This window comes from Hemitrygon akajei, chromosome 2, assembly GCF_048418815.1.
Source record: "Hemitrygon akajei chromosome 2, sHemAka1.3, whole genome shotgun sequence".
NCBI lineage: Eukaryota > Metazoa > Chordata > Chondrichthyes > Myliobatiformes > Dasyatidae > Hemitrygon > Hemitrygon akajei.
In genome coordinates, this window is record NC_133125.1 from 47662277 (window position 1) to 47686083 (window position 23807).

General features: G+C 41.2%; 1 protein-coding gene across 4 annotated transcripts in view; it reads right to left on the reverse strand.

Annotated features, from left to right (window-relative positions):
* ror2 (receptor tyrosine kinase-like orphan receptor 2) overlaps positions 1 to 23807 on the reverse strand; it is a 295023-nt gene that overhangs the window by 131181 nt on the left and 140035 nt on the right. The window contains exons 1-2 of one of the 4 annotated variants that reach the window (XM_073071928.1): positions 9590 to 9652; positions 7067 to 7128 (exon numbers count right to left, since the gene is read on the reverse strand). The exons of the other annotated variants lie outside the window; for them this stretch is intronic. Coding sequence (XP_072928029.1) covers positions 7067 to 7097 — 31 coding nt within the window. The 5' untranslated portion in view covers positions 7098 to 7128; positions 9590 to 9652. Of the gene's footprint in view, positions 1 to 7066; positions 7129 to 9589; positions 9653 to 23807 lie in introns of those variants that run through there. 4 annotated transcript variants of the gene reach the window in all.

The window sequence follows — 23807 nt, forward strand, 5'->3', positions numbered from 1 at the left end:
AACCTTAATGAAATAAAGTCTCAGCATTAGCAAGCATAGAGCAAATTTATTAAGTCAATATGCTAAAGGTCACTCTCTTCATCACTAATGTACCGTGTTTGGATTGTGTACCTTCTACAAATGCACTTTAGTAACTCATCAAGTCTGCTTCAAAGCACCTTCTTCAGTTTCCTTCCAATATCATATTCCAACCTGACTTGGAATATGTCACCATTCATTCATCATTGTCGGGTTGAAAAAAAAATTCACAAATTCCTGGTAAAGATTCCTATTGATGGTAAAGATCTCAAATGATTTGAGTTCTGTTCTACATTACAATTCTACATTGCTTCTTCAATTTTCAACATTAGATTTTAAACAAAAATTATACAATTTAAAAAAATCAGTTTGGACATATCCATTAACCAAAGAAACCATACTGATTTTTTATTAAATGCTCATAAGCAGAAATTTACTATCATAGAAACATAGAAAACCTCCAGCACAGTACAGGCCCTTCGGCCCACAAAGTAGGAACATGTCCCTACCTTAGAAATTACTAGGCTTATCTACAGCCCTCTATTTTTCTAAGCTCCATGTACCTATCCAAAAGTCTCTTAAAAGACCCTATCGTATCTGCCTCCACCACCGTTGCTGGCAGCCCATTCCATGCACTCACTGCTTTTTGCGTAAAAAAAAACTTACCCCTGACATCTCCTCTGTACCTACTCCCCAGCACCTTAAACCTGTGCCCTCTTGTGGCAACCATTTCAGCCCTGGGAAAAAGCCTCTGACTATCCACACGATCAATGCCATTCATCATCTTCAGATTCAGATTATTGTCATTTAGAAACCAGAAATGCAATGCAGTTAAAAAACTGAGACAACGTTCCTCCAGAATGATATCACAAAAGCATATGACAAAACAGACTACACCAGAAAATCCAAGTAACATTTGGCAATCCCCAATCCAGAGTCCAGAGAGGCTGCTGCGTATTAATATCGCGCTACTGTCTAGCGCGTTCCCCGGAAAGGAGCTCCAAATCCACCAGACAAAAACAAGACCAAAAACTAAAGCTACAAGACCTGCACAAAACCACATAATTACAACATATAGTTACAACAGTGCAAACAATAGCATAATTGATAAAAAAAAACAGACTATGGGCACAGTAAAAATAGTCCAAGATGTTAAAGGACTGTAAGTTCAAAAGAAATCACCACAGTTTCCACAAGTCCCCAGGGTCCTGACAGACTCGCCATCCCACGCCGGCGGCAGAAGGGAATACCCCTGCTATGGACTTCCAAGGCACTGCCCGACTCAGCCTCGCAGACGCAGCACACAATGGAAGCTCCGTCGAAACCAGCCTCACAGACGCAGCACACAATGCAAGCTCCGTCGAAACCAGCCTTGCAGACGCAGCACACACCGAAAGCGACCTGAGTCCATCAAACCTCCGAGCCGACAACCATCCCCTCCGGCACAGCTTCTCCGAGCACCATCCTTTGCCGAGCGTATTAAGACGGCCCCGCCAACGGCCATTGGCAACGCGACCCTGAGGACTGGGGGCCTGTTCTTCCCAGCAGAGCCCCAGACCTCACAGCAGCAGCAACGAAGAAGGTCTTCCTGGAATTTCCCGATGTTTCTCCGTGCTCCCACGTCTGTTTTCAATCGATTATGATTGCGCACGGCACCCCACTTCACAAATAACAGAGAATCAGTTCCGGAGTGGCCACTGCAAGCTGTGTCGCGCCGCCATCTTGGATCACATCACTACTATACACCTTAATCATAATTTAAGGATCATGTTTCTTCCATAGAATGAGAAATATGGAATTTATCATTCTCCAGTCAAGAGTTTCTTTTCAAATGCATCTCTGCAGGCACAGTGGCACTGCACAGGGTGCAAGTACCTCCAGAGGCCAGGACCCATGGTTTGCTTCTGACCTCCAATGCTCTCAGCCTGGACTTGCACATTCTCTCTACAACTGAATGGGTTTCATCCATATGCTCCAGTTTCCTCCCATGTCCCAAAGACAATGCCAGCTGACAACTGTACTTTGCCCCTGCCATAAGTGAGTGGTATGAGAATCCGAGAGAGTTAATGAGCATGCGTGAGACAACAGGTTACATGTAACAGAAGAATAGGACTGAAGGGATTGCCGTATAAACTGGATTAGATTTGATGGGCAGAATGATCTCCTCCTTTAAATCTATTTAGTTATACAAGTGTCTGGCTGTATCTGCCCTAACCCACACAAATCAACAGCAGGTGAGCAAAGTAACTAGAATTCGCTAGCAAAATCTAGGCAGGTCAGGTAACGTCTGTAGAAAGAGAAACATTACTGTAACAGGAAATAATTTTTCAGCATAGTTCCAGAAGATACACTGTTTTTCTTTGGGTAACATTTTAAGCAAAAACCACCACATAAAAAAATTACATCCAGGATATTTCTTCTGAAATGTGTGTCGAATTGGACGCCAGGCCAGAGGAATAACTGAATTATTTTCCAGCTATCAAGTTACAAAATGTACATTTCAAACTATAGTACCATATTATAGTTGATGGTAGAATACCACATTGCACTTGAACAATCCAGTCTCCAATTTCCATCAGCAGCCAATGCCCTAAACTCTCAATTTCTCTCCCTGAATATCTCTCCCCCACCTTTTACATGGCTTGGTGCCCAGGTCTGTTTGATAGCACTGTTGTGAAGCACTTCGGGATACTGTATCTTACTACTGTAAATGCAAGCTATTGTCTTTGTTGAAAAGCTGCGCGCTTCATTTCCCAACTCTCTGGTCAGAAGACTGAACTATGATTAAATGGTCTTTTGCAGACGTGTCGTGATGAGTGTTGCAGGGGCAGCATTGTTCAAACAGCTCAGACATATCTACTTCTCTCGTTTTCAAATGAAGGTATCTTGGCTCACTCTTCCCTACTCCTCTTCCTAAGCAATGAACCTAGTTTTGTTCCCCCAACTCACAATTTCAACATTACTGCAGCTTTTACGTAGCAGCAGAGTTCTCATCTATAAGATTCGGCACTCTCACTCCCTGACACTCAGCTCCAAGCCATAAGCTCCATTTCAAACTGGAAGCAGCAAGAGAACTTAACGTCCACCAGAAGTAAATCACAAATAATATCCCGTCACATCCAAAGTCACCATCAACAAACCACACCTTCCTCAGGAGGCAAAGAAATTTGGTACGTTTTGGTGGACACTCACCGAATTTTATAAATGTACCTGATGCATCATAGCTTGCTATGGCAACCGCCCTACCTGAGACAAGAAAGTTGCAGACGAGTTGTGGATATAGCTCAGCACATCATAGAAAGCAGCCTCTGTTCCATGGACTCTCTCTGCAGAAAAACGGCCAACATAATCAAGAAACCCTCCCATTCCAGACTTTCTCTCTTCCCCCCAGCCCATTGGGCAAAAGATACAAAAGCCTGAAAATCCATACCATCAGGTTCTATCTCACTGTGGGAAGACTACTGAATGGTCCACTTGTATGATGAAATAGTCTCTTGACGTCACCTACTACCTGGTCTTGGCCTTGCACTGTACTGTCTGCCTGCACAGCGCTCGCTCTGTAATCGGACCAGTGCATCCCACAATCTGTCATTGCTTATCCTTGTGCTACCTCAGTGTAACTGATGTGATGAAATCACTTCTATGGATGGCACACTAAACAAAGTTTTCCCACTGTACCTAGGTACATGTGACAATAATAAACCAGTTTACCAATTTACTTAATTTACTTAGTAAATAAACAGCCGTTATATTGAGCTAGAAAATGAACATGGCAAACTGGCAACAAAGATTGTCAGAAAAGCTCGAAGTCATGGACCAGTAAACCTAACGAGCTCATGACTTCACTCTACGAACTGCCGAAAGCATCTCTTTTGCATGCACAGTCATGTACGATTTCCTTCTTCGAATTAATGTTCTTTATAATTACATCGTCCACCAAAAGCAAGCAGTTTACGAACAGTCTAGGCATTTTAACATAAGCAAATAAATTCAAGGAAGAATTTTAAGATCATATGAAAAGATTATTCATTTGAAACATCAAAAATATCCATTTAAAACTCTCTGCTAATTTATTCTTGCAAGTAGAAATAAAAACTAGTTAAAAAAAAGGTCATTAAAAGTGACGGCATGGTAGCGTGATGGTTAGGACAATGCTTTAAAGTACTAGTGACCTGGATTCAAATCCCACTGCTGTCAGTAAGGAGCTTGCACGCTCCTCCGTGAATGTGTGCATCTCCTCCCACAGTCCAAAGGCATACCAGTTGGTAGGTTGATTAATCATTGTGATTAGGATTAAATTGGGGGATTACCAGACGGCCAGATGAGTCTATTCCACGGGAAATACATACCAGAACATTTAAAGCGGTTGACAGGAATGAGCTTCTCAAAGCACTTTGTAGTATTCTGTTATTAAACAGCATTCCAATTGGATTATAACCAGAATTCAAGTATTTTTATACTCAGAATTTCATTGACAATATACTCAGTGTAACGTCTGCATCAGTAAGAACCAGCTTTAATTTCTCTCTTTATCCTTTTTGCTTCCTGAAACTATTTTCACCAGAAACATTAGTTTCTAGTTCTATCCAAACTCAAACCAGATTTCCACTGGATAATATCCTCACTAGTTTTGATTCACCAATTATTTCTCTGTGTTTTATCAACTTGCATGCATGCCACAGATTTCTGGAATGCTGACCCTGATTTCCATCTGGTCTCCTATTTTCGCCTTCTGACATCCCATCCAACTAGAAGCACTAGAGCATGACTTGTTGCTATCCTCTTCAGCCAACCTGATTCACGCCACATGATGTCAAGAAATGTAAGTGAGCAATGGATTTGGCGAAGGCTACATCATCAAGCAACATTTCAGATGTAATACTGAAGACCTGCATTCCAGAACAAGTCACGCCTCTAGCTGAGCTGTTCCAGTACAACACAAGGATCTACCCAACACTAGAAAATTGCCCAGGGATGCTCTGTTCATACAAAAGCAGGAACACTGCAATCTGGTTAATTACTTCCTAATCAGCCTCTTCTCAATGACCAACAAAGTAATGGGAATAACAACACTGCTATCAGGTGGCACTTACACACTAATAACCCGCTCGGTGACTCCAGTTAGGGATCTTCCAGACCGCCGAAGTTCAGACTTTACAGCCTTATCCAAACATAGACCATGGAACTGGATTCCAGAGCTAAGGAGGGAGTGACTGCCCACGATATCAAGGCAGTATTCAACCACGTGCAGCATTGAGCAAACGTGGTAAAGGGGAAGACTCCAATAGTTGTGAAAGATTGATCTGAAAAATTGCTGGAGATGTTATAAATATAAAAAAAGTAAATGCTGGGAAAAAAGCAGCAGGTCAGATAGTATTTATGAATAGAGAAGGTCAATATTTCAGCTCTGGAACTCTTAAATAGAACTGACAGAAACAAGTTATCTTGGGTAGTAAAGAAGGTGGGGTTGGTGATGGGTTTAATTTATTTCAAAAGGTGAAATAGCGAGGCAACTAAGGTCAGAATAACTTCTTTGTCTGTACAACAAGTTGCTCATTATTTTAAAGATGGAGTAACATGGTATACTCTGGCCCACAAGGATGTGCCCAGCATGCCAGACTTTAGAGATAAAGGAAAAGTGAAAACAAAATCTCATACAATCAGAAAGAAAGATCAAGTTAGAGAATTCAATATCAGGTCCTGCCGGCTGCAACATGCCCAGATGGAAGACGAGGTGCTGTTCACTGAGCTTGTAACGGGCCTCATTGCGACACTGCAGGAAGCCACTGGAGAGAGGGTCAAGAGTGAGGTGGGGATGCTGAAGCCACCAGGCAGGCAGATAGAACCAGAGTGTAACTCCTAAGGACTGAGTGCAAGCCTTAAATATACCCACACACAGATGTACCATTCTGGCTAAAAAAAAAAATTCCTCCTTACCTCTGTTCCCCTCAATTCTGAAGGCTGTCCCTTCTAGTTCTGAATACTCCCACCACAGGAAACATGCTCTTCACATCCACCCTCTCTATCTAGGCCTTTCAACATTCGGTAGGTTTCAATGAGATCCCCATGAATTCCAGTGAGTACAGGCCCAAAGCTACCAAATGCTCCTCATATGTTAACCCCTTAATTCCCACAATCATCCTTGTGAACCACCTCTGCACTTTCTCCAATGGCAAACATCCTTTGAGATATGGGGCCCAAAACTGTTGACAATACTCCAAGTGCTGCCTGACTAGTGTCTTATAGAGGCTCAGCATCATGCCTGGCGTTGTGAACTTCAGTTCTGAATGCTTTTTACCTGCTTTATTGTTGGCATGATTTTTTTCTCAAGCTGCACATTGGATGTCTGACAGTCTTTTGTTTTAATGGGTTCTACTGTTCTCTTTCATGGTTGCCTGTAAAGAGACGAATCTCAAGGTCATGTAAAGTATGCATACTTTGATAATAAATGTACTTTGAACTTTTTCCCAAGATTCATGAGTGCACCAACACACTATGGGCAGTTTAACAGTAGCTAATTAACCTACCAACACACGTCTTTGGGATGTGGGAGGAAACCAGAGCACCCAGTGGAAACTTGTGCAGTCACAGGAAGAATACGCCAAACCCTGAGGTCAGGATCAAACCCACGTTGCTGCAGCTACGAGGTGACAGCAAAATTTGATTGAAAGAAATGCAAGGGAATTGCTCCTTCACCTGGAAAGAACATCTTTTGCTTTTAATCTCAGGACTTCTCAGTATGCCAATGAATCTGCTCTTACTGTGCATAATAGGAAGCTGGCTGTGGTTGTTGGTAGTTAATCGTGTTGATCACAGAATATCACCACAGGTTTTTCCCAGAGCAGTATTTTGTGCCTAACCATCTTCGGTTGCTTTTTAAAGACCTTCATAACAACAATGAATAGCAGGAATTTTGGCTGGTCTATCACACAACAAATCAAATGCATTCGCCTCTTTCCTTGAGTCCAATTAAATAATATCTCATTCTTTGAAACTCCAGAAATAAGAGGGCTCATCTCTTTGATCCCTCTTTATGTAACACACCTACCCTTCCAAGAATTGCCTCGGTGGATCTTCATTACACACTTTCTATGGCAAGAGAATCCTTCTCTGGGGAAGAGGACAAAAATTATATAGAACAAGGAAACAAAAGGAATTAAATGCTTTATATCTGCTTTCACACAAGATTTTTTAAAAATCCCGTAAATACCACAGAGCCAGGCCTATAATGAATGAGGAAATAAAGCAAACTATTCCTTCCAAAAACATTTTATATATTTATACACACACACATAGTTCTTTTTATATTACACTTACACTCAAATAACTTTGCAATTTAAGGCAATATACATTTGCCTTCCAACACACTTTCGTGCCTACATGTCATCTTTCAATGACTCCAAAGGAAAGACAGCCAGGTCACTTTGAAAATCAACTTTTCCTAATCTATCACAAAATTTAAAACAAAACTAATCCTTTGTACTTTTTTCTAACCAAGTGCGTGACCCATAAACACACAAATTAGGAGCAGAAGTGCACTCTCTCTTCCCAGCATTTAATAACATCAACTCTGCATTTCCACCTCGCTACAGTAACTTTTCACCACCTTGTACACATCGTCCTCTGCCTTGGGTGTATTTAATGACCCTACTTTCACTACGCTTCAATAAAGAAAAAGTTCCCACTGCTCATGAACCTTAAAGCTTCACTTCACTTGACTTTATTCAGAAAACCCTGAAATTTAATGACTGACCCCCCAACTCCCCCCAGTTCTAGATCCTTCCACACGAGGAACCATCTGCTCTACATTCACCCTCACAAATTGTCATGTTCTCCCACACAGTACTTCATCTGACCCCGGTGCCATTTCCTTTCCCTCCCTATGCACATTATTTATCCTCAAAACTATTTTTCATTCACTTTACTAGTCATGCTCCCTCTGCTTCTTGTCTTTCATTCCCTTTGACCATTGTTGAAATAGATAGAATAGTTGGGATAGAAGCACAGATCTCCACAAGTGTTTGAAAATCCCACTACCATCCTGAGTTCTATCAATTTCAAATCTAATATGAAAATTATATTTTTAATACTGCAGTTACTTTCTTGGGGGCTTCAATACTACAAGATAACTAATTACCCCTCATCAGAACAGAGTGCTAAATCTTTCTTCCTGTCTTCCCACCCAAGGACCTGTTTATTCCCATAACTTCCTATTGACAGGCAGTCCCTGGGTTACGTACGAGTTCCGTTCCTGAGTCCGTCTTTAAGTCGGATTTGTACGTAAGTCGGAACAAGTACATCCGGTATTATTTAGCGTCAGTTCGTCAAACGTTTGTCTTAGTATATAGCATATATTTTACCTTTCTATGCATATAGAACACTTAAGAAACGCATGTATTCCAATAATTAAACCACTGTGTTGCTTAGTAATAATTGTACCTTTCATCGGGGCAGGGCCTTTCACATGCTCCATTATTTTCACTTTATCCTGTAAAATTGTTCTCATCGTTGACTGACTGTAACCTAACGCTTTTCCAATGACCGATGGCGTTTCACCTCTTTCCAAACGCTTTATTATTTCCACTTTATTTTCAATTGCGATCGCTTCTCGTCAATGGAACAGAAACACTGCGGGCGGCGGGTCCCGACCTTCACCGGGTCCTAAGGACCACCACGCTGAATTCCCTGGGTTCTAAACTCCACCGCACTGAGGCAGGCTAAATGGGACAAGTGGGGGCTGTGCTGGATTTGGGTATTTGATTATCCACAATATTCTGCATGGGAATTTAAACTGGAGGTGGCAGTGTTTCTTTTACGAGGTCAAGTTGCAAGCTCGACATCAACCCGTCATGGGAGTCACTGGATCGACATCAACCCGGCATGGGAGTCACTGGATCGACATCAACCCGGCATGGGAGCAGTCTGTCACTGGATTGAACTCAGGAACTTCCGTTCTTGAGCCCGGTGCTGATCTCACTGTGCCACCATCTGACCAGAATGGGGGGTGGGGGGGTCAGAGTGAATCTTACTAAGAAAAATTTAAGCCAAATACAAAGTTACACACTCAACACAGTGTCAATGGCAATGACTTAAAATATCGGACAGTGTAGCAATCTGACTTAAAATGGCGGACGGCGTTCTCCTTCCTCGGTTCATAAGTACAAGTTGTCCGTAAGTCTGACATTCGTAGCTCGGGGACTACCTATATTCTATTGAAGAAACAACTCTCAATCTTAACTATTGAGTGGCCTTCAATTCCATGTGCTTTAACCTTGTTTAGTGATCACCTGCGTGGGACCTCATTGAAAGCATTCCAAAAATCCAAACACTCCACATCTACTGCTTTCTCGTCTTCTACTTTCCCCAGACACATCTTCGAAGAACTCCAATGGATTTGTCAAATATAGATTTTCCTTTCATAAGTTCATGTTCATTCTGTTCAGTCATATTATATTTTAAACATCACTATGTCACATTCTTTGATATACAACCCAGTATTTCCTAGTTTACTGATGTCAGATCAGTATTTCCAGGTTTTCTATTTTTAAATAGTGGGGTCACATTTACTCACCGTTGTTTCAAAATCAGTAGAAGTTCAGAAGAGTGTGCACTGTACTTACAACCATTTCTTTCAAACCTCTGGATGCAAATCAACAGGTGCTTGGCTTTTTATCAATTTTCAGGTTCAATAACTTCTCAGTATTTTTATTTAAACTGTTTTCTTTTCCTTCATTTGCAGTTAATGCTTGGTTACCCTATTGTTCAGAGAGGTTTTTACACAACTTCTGTGTACTACAGGCACAACATTTAAAAAAAAAACTTCTTTGGCAATTTCTTTTAAATCCTTATTATAAATTTTCTTAACTCCATGTGTCAATGACCAATTTTTGCTCTCATTAATCTTCTTCCCCCCCCCCCCCCACCCACCCACAAAGCACTATTAGGCTGTTTCCCCACCCCATTCTTTCTGGCTAATTAACACTGATATTTCACTTGCCCTTCCTTTAAAATTCTGTAAATGATGAACAAAATATTCATGAAGTGCTCCTAATGCATAGATTTCCCTCTTGTTAGAGGCAAGAGATCCTGCAGCAATGAATAAACAGTCGCGTTTTGGGACAAGACCCTTCTTCAGGACTGGAAACACGATGCCAGAATAAGGAGGTGGGAGGAGGGGAAGAGGACAAGCAAGGAGGTGAAGTGAGGAGGGTGGGGTGAAGTGAGAGGCCGGAAAAAAGACAAGAGGGTTGGAGGAGGAGGAATCTGATAGGAGAGGAGTGGATCAGAAGGGAAAGGAGAGGAGGGGCAGCAGTGGGTGGTGATAAGCAGGTGAGATCCGTTGGGGTCACCTACAGTATCTGGTGCTACTGGTACAGCCTGCACTCCATTGCTGAGACTTGGTATAGACTGGGGTGGTGCTACTGGTACAGCCTGCACTCCATTGCTGAGACTTGGTATAGACTGGGGTTGAACACCTCAGCTGCATCTGCAAAAAGCAGAATTTCCTGGAGGCCAACCATTTCAGTTCCTATCCTCATTCCCATTCTGACACGCCAGTCCATGGTATCCTCTTCTGCCATGGTAAGGCTACTCTCAGGTTGGAGAAGCAACAGTTTATAATTTGTATAGGTTCTCTCCAACCTGATAGCATGAACAGTGATTCTCCAACTTCCAGTAATTTTTCCACTCCCCCTTCCCTCTTCTTCTACTCCCCCCCACCCACTCTAGCCTTTTACCTCTTCCTCTTCAACTGCCTATCATCTCTCCCTACTGCCCTTCCCTTTCTCCTATAAATTCACTCTATCAGATTTCTTCTTCTCCAGTCCTTTTCCTTTTCCTCTTATCGCCCCCAGCTTCTTACTTCATCCCCTCCCCCACCCACCTGCATTCACCTCTCACCTTCTACCTTGTCGTCCTCCCCTCTCTTCACCTCTTTATCCTGGCAACTTCCCCCTTCCTTTCCAGTCCTGATGAAGGGTCTCGGCCAGAAACATCGTCTGTTCATTCATTTCCGTAGATGCTGCCTGACCTGCTGAATTCCTCCAGCATTTTGTGGGCGTTTCTCTCTTTCTGGCAATTTTCTAAAGCATTTTCCATAGATTTAATACTACCTTTAGTTCATCATAAAAATCCATGGTTGGAGCACTTTTCCTGTTGTGTCTGTGTGCTTTGAAAGGAATGTATATTCTAAGTGAATCATTTTTTCTTTAACATGCCAGGCAGTACCTCTGCCATAAATTTAAATGCAGTTTCTCACCCTGCCGTACCCACCCTATTCCCACATACCTTTTCCGTTTGGATTGAAAATATTGGTTTTAGTTGGAATTGCATCATTCTCAAACTTTAATATAAAATTGTGTCATATTGTGGTTATTTTCTTAACAAGATAATTAATGCTTTATCAACTCCAGAGTGCCGTGTAACTACCGATTAAAAACTAAAGTGGATTGGCCAGCTAAATATTGTGGCAACAGAAACAGGACAGAGACTGATCTGGATCAAACTGGACCCCCTCCCTGGGTGTTCCAGTTTCCTTCCCAAAAGCTTGGAGGCTGGTCAGTTAACTGGCCACTGCAAGCTGCCCCTAGTGTAAGCGAAGTTGCCAGGCACGTGATCCCAATTTACATCAGCATGCCGTTTGCATCAGAGCTTCAACCTTCCTCTCGATTTGTCAGTGAAGTGTTCAAGATGGAAAGCAGCAGGAGAGAGAGTTTCTGAATGCAAGTGCTTTAAGCTCCCCTTTTTTGGGATGGCTTTGAATGTATGTGAAAGATATCTATACTTTTGTATGCGTCTGTTCGGTTTAAAAATAGGCGAGTGTTGCTAATAACTGCTGCTAGTAATAATTTTCCATTGGGAAACACTGAGTTAATTCCAATGACACCGCACACAGGCGCATTTTCGCCTTCCTAATCTCCCTCATGAATCTAATCAGTATGTGACAGGAAGCAATCTACAATTAAAGTGACTGAAGTCTTACTTTTCATTCTAATGCAGGGCTTTGTAAACCTTAAATAGACTCTCATGTTAGCCATTGATACCACCCTTAGCAATATCTTTAACTGGCAAGGATTTCATTTTATGACCTTTCCACTTGTTCTGTGATGTCCCGGACTTAGAATTCTTGGCCAAGCAGCACGAATGCAGGCCCTTTGGCCCATTGACCATGGTGCCAACCCACCTGGTCCCAATTTCCTGTATTTGGCCCATTTCCCTCGAAGTCCCATCCCTCCATGTATATCTGTCCAAGTGCTTCTTAAATGACACCATTATACCTGCCTCGACCACTTCCTCTGGCAGCTCATTCGATATATTTACCTCCCTGTGTGTGAAAATCTCACCCCTCAGGTCACATCTCACACTAAACCTATAGCCCCTACTTCTGGACTTCCCTACAGTAGGGAAGAGACAGGGCACCTTATCCATGTCACCCAGCTTTAAGCATTGCCTTCATTCTCCTCCGTTCCAAGGGATAAAGACCTAACCTGGCCAACTTATCTCTATAACTTAGGCCCTCAAGATCTGGCAACATCCTTGTAAATCTTTTCTGCACTTTTTCCAGTTTAATAACACGTTTCCTCTAACAGGGTGACCAGAACTGTACACAATACTCCAAGTACAGCCACTGCAATGACTGGAGCAACAGCAACATAAAACCAGCACCAGTGCTCAACGGCCTGACTGACAAAGGCCGGTGTTTTAAAAACCTTTTCACCACATCCACCTTTGACACCGGTTTTAGCAAACTATGCACATGTGCACCCAAGTCCATCTAATCCAACTCCAGCATGGCAGCTTTACTGAAGATGTCTAATCACCACTATATTAAAAAAAAGACTGAGTTTGCTTCCCCTCCCCCTCCCCACAGATCATACGAGTCCAATCTGGCCAACGCACTGTTCCTCATTATCCACTTGCAGACTGCACCAGCCTTGTACCACACCCTGCCACGGCTCCCCTTCCCCTCAGACCCGAGCGCTGAAATTCTGCACTGGCAGGATGAAATGTTAAGGAGTTATTGCTTGGCACACAGTATATCTGTAAAAAACTGTTCTGTGGTCCACATCTTTCACCTCCTTGGTCAAAATACATTTCAACCACTTTTCTGATGCAGACTGATCACCTCAGAACAGATTCAAAGGGATAAAACGCACAAGCCCTACAGAAAAATGTTTATGTTATAATGCCTTTATTTTTCCTCCAGAAAAGTCAAGTGCCAAGATAATTATTTTTCCACTTCATATAAATTCCATATTAATTTAATTTCAGTGAGCAAACTAGTCCAGTACAAATAAAAAAATTCCAATTTTTAAACAAAGTTCACATCAATCCCAAATATAAAATTTTCTGGAAGCTATTATTATGGTTTTGAGCCATGCCTACGTTAACAATTCCTGATGTGTCTGTTTCATACAAGTAGCAGCAGCTCCAAAGTACATTTGCCAGATTTGTTAAAGTCAGACACAAGGATGACCCTGTTCCCAGCAGCCGTTCCTGCTAATCCAGCAATGTTTACTCTGGTGTTGACAAGGGCCATGTGGTTGGAAGTGAGCAGTGGAGCACATCACAGATCCAATAGAAAAGTGGCTTCTCAGAGTACAGCTAATGTTTCAACTGCTCACTCCAAATTAACTTATAGCTTTAAATTGCAAGCAGTCTGCACTGGGGCAATTGATCCAAACATGTAATTTATATCACAAACTAAAATTTTAAATGAGCAATTTAAGAATTGATATAAAGTCCTCAATAAGGAAGAAATGGAGAAAAATACCAGAAAGCAAATGGAGTCTGAAGTGAAGTTTCTTTTCATTGCGACTCAGTGGCATTCATTTATTTATGGAATTACTTCACCTTTAAAAGTTAAAGCAGAACACTTATTCCCCATATGAAAGAAATGAAATATAACATCATGATTCGTGAGTGTTTAACCTGAGTATTCAGTTCGCTATAATTTCTACAGTCAACACTAGACCACATGCAGAAATTGCAATAAGGTAAAATTTCCTTCAACAAGTCATCTGATTTTTGTTCAAAATTTTAAATCCTCATAAATTGTGTGACAACAAAACCCACAAATAATTTACCTTTCAGAAACATTAAACAGTAAGGACAGAACAATCTACAATGAACAATTTTAAAAGACTTGCAGGAGAAGAATTTAACAAAACAAATCTCTGAATATATTAAGAATACACACATTCACCTTTGCAAATAGAAGGTTTGGTGTACAAAAGCAAAGATGTTGATGGTCAGCTTGTACAAACCATTGACTATACATAGTTTACTGAACTGCGTCTAATTCTGGACACTATCCATTATGCATTAATATAATGACAGTGATACAGAAGTGAGTTAACATTGTGCAATTATGGAGAAAGATAAGAGAAGGTGGAATACTTGTTTTTAAGCAGAGATATAGGCTTTATACAGTTGTTCAAAATATCCATGAAATTTGATAGAAGAAACTGCTTTCCTGGTAGGGGATATGACAATCAGATGACATAAGATTAAAGATAATGAGCTTAAAAAGGGTGGGGGAGGGAAGATTAAATTAATTTCTTTCAATCAGCAAATTGTAATCATCTAGAATACATCACCTGAAAGGTTGGAGAGAGCAGATTTGATAGTAACTTACAAAATGAAAATTGATAAACATTTTGGAGAAATTGTAAAGCAGCAGAGAAATGTGTCCTGCTGGAGAGATCCTCCTCCTTTCGCCAAAAAGCAACATGCTAAATGGCCTTATATGCTCTATGATCCAAGATGCCCATTCCCCTCTAATTTATCAACATCAGTTTAGAACTGAAGATGCAAACCTTTGTAAAATTATGCACAGGTTTTGGTGGGGCAGGGTCTGGGAGAGTGGAGACACAGAGTCTATGAAAATGCTGTTGTATGCATTTATTAAATTCAGATTGTGCACTTGCTCATTTCTTATATTCCAATTACAGTCAGTACCTTTGCCTCTCTCATTAACTGTAACACTGCCAATGCAATTCTTGTCCTTTTTATTTGATGTATAAATTCTAATAATTGATACCAGGAGTAACATCAATAGGGAAAGGTTTACAGTACTTCTGAGAAACTAAAAAGAATGCACAACAGTCTATTTGTAAAAAAAAAATAGGACCACACGGTCTCTATCAACTTCATGTCGATCTTTTTCAAAGAAACAATGCTAAAATCACCAAGGCAACAGCAGATACAACTTTGAAATGGCAATAATCTAATTCCTGAAACCATGGAGTAACTTTACATCTTAAAGTGTACAATACAGTCAGGTGATTTCTTTTATACATAGAAACATAATCCAACAGTTGCTGATTACAATTTCAAGTGTCCTCAATAACAGCACATTGCAAAGTCTAAAAATTTGTTACACATGATGCAGCAGCTTCAATCAGTTCTGAATTATTTCCAAGAAATGTCTAGAAATAACTAACCAAAAGCAAAAAAGATATTCAACTTTTTCAACAAAGTTATTCCTATCAATTTAAAAAATTGAATTATAGGGCAATACATAGTAACAGATCCACTGCTTGTGTACATAATACTACAATCATTATTTAAGTATTGCTCATTGCTGATCAGACCTGAAGCTCTCAAATAGATAGCTCTTACCTGGAGTTTCCTCTCCTGGTACATATACCAGAAAATATCAGAGGTATACGCTCTGATGATCTGCTAACCCTAATGGAACAGAGGAGGCTAATAAAGATGGATAATCAAAAACTAGAATGAAAAATGAATTATTTGTGAAAAATATGCAAAAAATAGCAGGAGAATTTTAGAATGCAACTTTAACATTACGAAGTGCCATGGCACAAGATAAACAGGCAGTACCAGTACATTAATAGGGTATTACTCGACCACGGTCTGACCTAACTCCAGGAAGCAGCTGCATCTTGCATCTTTCCACAATCCAGAATTAGTTACCGATTGTGGATTAACACCTAAATTTGAACACGGATGCGCACCCACTTTACAGTCATAAAATACACATGTTCACTAAATCACATTTAAGTTCATATTTTATATCCCAAATATAAACAAAATAGGAACAATTCTGCTTTAAGTATTTCCTTTTGCACTGTACTCAACGGTAACAGCGAGTATTGTTCAATGAAAATTTGAATGCATTTTTCCTTAGCATCTCAATCAAAAAAACTCCTTACTGCAGAAAACTAATTGTTCACTCTGTATAATCTCATAGCAAGAGCAGTTAACAGCTTTCTTGTTTGTAGTTGAATCCCCTGAGGCCACACAGGCTCTTCAAAGGAGGAGTGAACAAATTGGATGCATCTATTTTCATCACTGTTTGGAAACAGATTTATTCTCAACAGAAGGATGTGGGAGGACTACACACACTCACCCAACTCTTTGTCTATGTGTAATATGATCTAGTCTGTTATAAGGTCATTTAAATTCTCTGCAAAGTGTAACTTAATCCAGTTATTGTTGGCTGGCCTGTAACTTCAGACAAGGAAAACACTACCAATACCTCTGCTGTGGCATATGCCAAGTACAAAGGATGCAGAGTATTGTTACCAGGTGCAGGGATAACAAAACCAATATTATCAAATTCAATGCACAGCACAATCTCAAATTCAGAAAACTAAACAGAGTTTTGAGGATGCCCAGCACTAAATGATTCAAATTCAATGAATTACAAGGCCAATGGTACCAAGTACAGAGAACAAAAAACACCATCAACTGGGGTGATATGCTGTATCCGGTGCTCCAGATGTGGCCATTTATACATTGCGGAGACCCGCTGCAGACTGGGAGACCGTGTTGCCGAACACCGGCTCTCAGTCCTCCAGCAGTGGCGGGATCTCCCTGTGGCCACACACTTCAATTCCACAGACCACTCCCACTCCGACATGTCTGTCCATGGCCTCCTCTACCGTCAAGATGAGGCCACACGCAGGTCGACGGAGCAATACCTTATCTCCCGCCTAGGCAGCCTCCTACCTGCCGGCATGAACATTCAACTCACATAACTCCACTCATACCCCTGCCCCCCCCCCCTTACCCCATCCCTATCTATAATTTTAGTCTGGTTCTCTTCTCCCCCCCCCCCCCACTATAATCTCCCCCCAGCCCTACCTTTCTTTCTCTTTTATTTCCCATAATTCTCCACCTTCCCCCTAGTCCATTTCCTTTCAGCCTAAACTACCCAGCTCTCTACTTTATCCCTCCCCCCACTTCTTATCCCCCCTCGACCATCCCATGTTACTTCACTCTTGATGAAGGGTTTCGGCCCGAAACGTCGTCACTACCTCCTCCCATAGATGCTGCCTGGCCTGCTGAGTTCAGCCAGCATTTTGTGTTTTTATTTATTTCCAGCATCTGCAGATTCACTCGTGTTACCATCAACCCTTGGTTCACTTAAGCTCTAGCAGGTACATAGCGTTGGGTTCCCTGTAACTGGATCCTTGACTGAAGGAGGGTCTCGGCCAGAAACGTCGACCGCTTATTCATTTCCACAGATGCTGCTGGACTTGCAGCATTTTGTGTGTGTTGCTGTGGATTTCCAACATCTGCAGAATTTTTGTGTTTATCCCCAACTTCCTGATCAATAGACCACTATCAGCAAGGATAGACAGAAAAAACCTCTGCCACAAATATAAAGATTTCAGATTCAGATATATTTATCACAGGTAAATCAAAACATACAGTGAAATGTGTTGGTTGTGTTAACAATCAACACAGCAAGGGAAGTGCTTGAAGCCACACAACTATTGCCGCAGGTTCCAGTGCCAAGACAGCACGTCCACAATGCCAGGCTGAACAATAGTGAACACAAAAAAAGAGCAAAGCAAGCAACAGAAGATAACAAGCCCCTTTCCTCTCTCCCACCTCTCCAACGGGGGCACAGACATTGACACGGACACACAGAGTCCTTCAACTCCAGGGTAGGCCTCTAGCCTCCGGGGTTCAGCCATCACACTTCAACCTTCGGTATTGACCCCCTGGACTAGCCAATGACAGGACCCTGCTCCTCCATGGACGTCCAATCCCAGGGAACTAGGACAGCCTGACATCATCACACATACAAATGGTCACAGGCTTTTGAGCTCTGAGCAGAAGCCTCAATTCCAGATGTCCTTCGTTTCATGTCCATATGGTTGGCCTTCAAACGTGTAGAGAAAGCCTGACCTCTAACTATTCTACATCCATGTCTCTAAACCTAATCTGACTTATAAACCTTCAAGCAGACTTCAATTTATACCTGTGCCCAAGAAGTACTGGGTAACCTGCCTCAATCACTATTTTCCAGCAACATTTACGTCCACTGTGTTGAAGTATTTAGAGAGGTTGGTGGTGAAACATCTCAACTCCCACCTGAGAAGAGATTTGGATCCGCTCCAATTGGCCTACTAGCACCACAGATCCACAGCAATTGGCATTTCATTGGCTCTTCAATCAACCCAAACATCTTGACAGCAAAGATGCACACGCCTGGATGGTCTTTATTAACTAAAGCTCAGTATTCAATACTACTATCCCCCCAAAATAATCAATAAGCTTCAAGACCTTGGCCTCAGCACCTCCTTGTGCAATTGGATCCTGGATTTCCTCTCCTGCAGACCACAGAGAGTTCAGATTGGCAACAACGTCTCCTCCACAGTTGCCATCAGCACAAGGCTGCGTGCTCAGTCCCCTGCTCTACTCACCTTACACTTATGTCCGTGCAGCTAAGCACAGCTGCAATATCATATTCAAGTTTGCTAACGACATCACTGTCATAGGCCAAGTCAAATGCAGTGGTGAATCAGCTTATAGGGGTGAGATTGAAAATTGGATCGAGTGATGTCACGCTAACAACATTTTACTCAGGGTCAGAAAGATCGAGGAGCTAATCGTTGACTTTTGGAAGAGGAAACTGGATGGCCATGAGCCAGTCCACATCGATCAGAGGTGGAGAGGGTCAGCAGCCTCAACTTCCTCGGCATTATTATTTCAGATTACCTGCCCTGGTCCCAGCGTGCAAGTGCAATTACAAAGAAAGCACAGCAGCGCCTCTACTTCCTTCTGAGCATGACATCTAAAACTCTGACAAAGCTCTATAGGTGTGTGGTGGAGCATACTGACTGGCTACATCACAGCCCTTGAACAAAAAGCCCTACAAAAAGCAGTGGATACAGCCCAATCCATCATGGGCAAAGCCCTCCCCACCACTGAGCACATCTACCTGGACCGTTGTCGTGGGGAAGCAGCATCCACCATGATGGACCCTCACCATACAGGATACATCTCTTCTAGCTGCTGCCATCAGGAAGGTGGTACAGGAGCCTTAGGACTCATACCACCAGATTCAGGAACAGTTACTACCCCTCTGACACTCAACTTCTCCTGCCCCTTCACTGAGCTGTTCCCATTAACTATGGGCTCACTTTCATGGACACGTCGTCTCATAGTCTCGATATTTATTGCTTATTTATTTACTATTGTTTCTTTTTTTTCTTACTTGCACAGTTTGTCCACTCTGTTGGTGCAGTCTTTCATTGAATCAGTTATGGTTATTGGGCTTATTGAGTATGCCCACAAGAAAATGAATCTCAGGGTTGTATATGGTGACATATGTACTTTGATAACAAATTCACTTGGAATTTTTGAACTGTTCCTAATCCCTAACCTGAACACCCTCCCTCTCCATCCCCAAAACCATCCCAATGAGATTAAAAAAGCAACTAAGAATAATAAAAATATTCTGAACTCTGGTACCCCTCAAGACAGAATTTTAGCTCCCCTACTCTAATCCCTATATGCTTGTGATTGTGTGCTCATATTCTGCTTAATTCCATCTACAAGCTTCCAGATGAGAGCACCATAGAGGGCCATATCTCAAATATACGGAGTCTGAGTCTAGGAAGGCGATAGAGCTTACTAGGATGGTTTCATGACAACAATCTTTCCCTCACTGTCAGCAAAACAAAAGAGCTTGTCATTAATATCAGGAGAGGAGGGGTTTGGGTGCACTATGGTTTACATCAACAGTGTGGGGTACCCTAGTTCTGTCGTATTCCCCTGACACTAACACAAGCACCTGACCCATAAATTTAAACAAGCACAAAGATTTGCAACCACCAGAGAAAATTAGCCGAATTTCACCAAATGGAACACACACGTAATCCCACTGTTGCAAACAAACAGATTACCTCCCAGCAGGGACTTCCACATTAAGGCTAAACCCAAATGTGAAACAAAACCCGCCGATGCAGCAGAAGTCATCAGTTAAGTGCTGATGTTTAGTAGCTGGCCAAAGCCAAGGGGGGAAAGCTGTAAAGCCCATTGAGGGTTAAAAGATTAGGGCAATGTCATAGCAAGAAACATCACTTGTAGAACCATAGCTTGCAACTTGCAGAATTGTGATATTAGTGAGCCCGAGAAGAGTACACTAACAATATCCAAGGCTATTCTTGCCTTCCCCCAAGTCCTTTCTCACTGCTTGTTCCCTTCTGGCTGGGTCTGCTCTTTTTCTTCCACCCACCCATTCACTGTTCTCCTTGCAAAGTGATATTTCTGATGCTAGGTTCTGAGCTAATATTTTTTATAGGAATAGTAACCAGATCAGAGTGCCACAGAGACTCAGCAAAACAAAGATCTGGGAATTCTGATTCGCTGTAAGTAACTACTTCAAAAGAAACTGATATAATCGGTAGAAATGCCTTTTGCAATCCCGTGGAAATAAACTTTTGCAATGTATGAAGCAAGCAAGTTTCTGGTTTTTACAACTTAACCAATTTTAGAATGTAACCACATACCTTTCTTTTCCCCCCGAAGGATCTTGTAAAGGTACTTTGGTATGAATTATGACAAAGATGTGATATAAATTTAAGTTATTATACTTTCAAATGGCTCTTGTCTTAATGAGGAAGTACAATTTAAATTGGCGTAATTAGTAATTCAACAAATTGTGAGAATAAATGAATGTCACAAGAGGCATTGGAAATAAGTTATGAGCGTGAAATTCTGCAATGCTGGAAATCCAAAGCAACGCACACAAACTGCTGCTGGAGGAACTCAGCAGGTCAGGCAGCATTTATGGAGAGGAATAAACAGTCAGTACTTTGGGATGAGGCCCTTCATCAGAACTGGAAGGTAGCAGAAACCAGAATAAGGTGGTGGGACAGGGAGGAGGGTGGGGAGAACATTACCAGAAGTTGGAGAAGTCAATGTTCATGTCATCAGGCTGGAGGCTACTCAGACAGAATATGCAGTGCTGTTCCTCCAACCTGAGCTTGGCCTCATCTTGGTAGTAGTCTAATTGAAATGGGTAGCCACCAGGTGATCCTGTCTTTTGCAGCAGGCAGAGCGAAGGTGCTCAATTAAGTTAATTTGTTAAGAAACTTCACTACATGTTGCTCACAGGAAATTTATAGATAGTATTCTTGGAACGTATATCTTTAAAAAACATGAAATTAGAAAATCTTCTGATGGAATATGTTTGTGATACATGGGGGCAAATAAAAGTCTCCAACTTGGATAAAATCCATGACTTTTAAGGTGTCAAACTGCTTGGCAGCATGTCTATTGTACAAAAATTGAGGCCGCAATAGCATACTTTCAAATTACTGAGCTAAAAAAGCAAAGAGGAAAAATAGTATTTAAGGACTCTTGCGTTAGAAAAAGAGCGTAATATATTTGGGATCTTTTCATTTTGGTTAAGTAGGATAATGCTGAATGAATTTCAGAGTGACTTGAAAAATCAATCTTTAACCGTGTTCTCCCCCACCCTAGCAGATTCTTATTATCAGAAGCAGCTGTACAGAATGGTAGCTGTCACTTCAGGTCACTGAAAGTTAAGACCCCCTCGGGCTTATTTCTATACCATCTGGTACAAATTAGTGTTTTACTTCCTTGATAGGACACCATGCCCTTTTTAGGTTATTTTAAACTTAAATTTATGTTTCCAGCAGAAGTTTTAATTTAAAGAAACCAAGAAAAAGTTGGAATCTTAGGAATGTTCATAAATTCTATGTTTTTCAATATTTATGTTTTGAAGTGATCACTGACTATCTTCATTATTGGATTTAATTAAAACTATACAGCTGATTGAATGCTAACATAGCTACATTCAATATCTTGCTTAAGAGGCTTAACTTTGGACTTTCAAAATGTAATTTCTCTAACACCAAACTAATGAAATTTATTTTACAAGTTTAGGAAAGTTTGATGAAAAGGTAATATCTAAAGATATCCCACCCAAAATAGCAATTAAGTGTTTCTTTGGTTCTAGCTTGTGCATTATCAAACAGACGGTAACACATGTTCCTCAGAGAAAAGCGAGAACAAGAGAAAAAGGAAAGACATCCCATCCACACATTTTAAATATTTCCATCCATTAATATAACACTGCTGTGATTTTTTATTAAGCTATGAAATCCACAAAATATACAAATCTGAAAGTTAGAAGAAAGATACTACCTTACTGAGAGTTAAATTATTTTCAGCAGTAATGTTCTTCAGCTTCAGTGTACAAATTTTTACGTGCTAGTTTCCAGAACATACAAGAGCATCTTTATAAAAGTATTTGATTAAAATACAAGTCTCAATTTTCTGGCCGTAACAATGACCAATCAGATTTTTTTTCCTTGTACACTTGACTGCAAATTCTGGTATCCAAATTATTATTACTCAGAAATCATTAACTGAGATTTCTTGCCGTGCCACAGAATTCTCTGTTATGCTCTCTGAAAATGGAATCACAGTTGTAATAGTTGAAAGTTATGATCAATTAATCTCATTGTTGGCTTAGACTTTTGAATGCCATACTCTTATGCATCCATGTCCATTACAAAAAAAAGCAGCTCATGTTCCAAACAGTGTTCAAGAGCTCCATATTTTTATACAACAAATAATAACAAAATCTTAAGAGTATGACATAAACACAAGAAAATCTGCAGATGCTGGAAATCCAAAGCAACACACACAAAATGCTAGAGAAACTCAACAGGCCAGGCAGCATCTGTGGAAAAGAGTAAACAGTCAATGTTTGGAGCCGAAACCTGATCAAGCATTTAAAAACAGAGGCAACTAAAAGTCATAGAGAGAGAAAATATGGAATACAAAGGTAAGCTAGCCAATAATATTGAAGAGGATAGCAAAAGTTTCTTCAGGTACATGAAGTGTGAAAGAGAGGCGAGTGTAGAGATCAGACCACTGGAAAAAGGCACTGGAGAGGCAGTAATGGGGGACAAGGAAATGATAGACAAACAGAATAAGTATTTTGCATCAGTCTTCACTGAGGAAGACACTAGCAGTACATGCTGGAAGTTCAAGAGTGTCGGGGGCAGAAGTAAGTGAAGTTGCAATTACTAGGGAGAAGGTTCTTAGGAAACTAAAAGGCCTGAAGGTAGATAAATCACCTGGACCAGATGGTCCACACCCCAGGGTTCTGAAAGAGGTGGCTGAAGAGCTCGTGGAGGCATTATTAATGAACTTTCAAGAATCAATAGATTCTGGCATAGTTCCAGATAACTGGAAAATTGTACATGTCACTCCACTCTTCAAAAAGGGACAGAGGCAAAAGAAAGGAAATTATACGCCAGTTAGTCTGACCTCAGTGGTTGGGAAGATGTTGGAGTCGAATGTTAAGGATGTGGTTTTCAGGCTGCTTGGAGGCTACATGATAAAAATAGGCTGAAGTCAGCATGGCTTCAAGGGAAAACCTTGCCTGACAAATCTGTTGGAATTCTTCTCTATGATTTGTTAAGCAGCTTCCTACCCTTCAGAGGGAAAATGTTAGAAGTTATTATCAAAAACATAAAAGAGTTGGCACA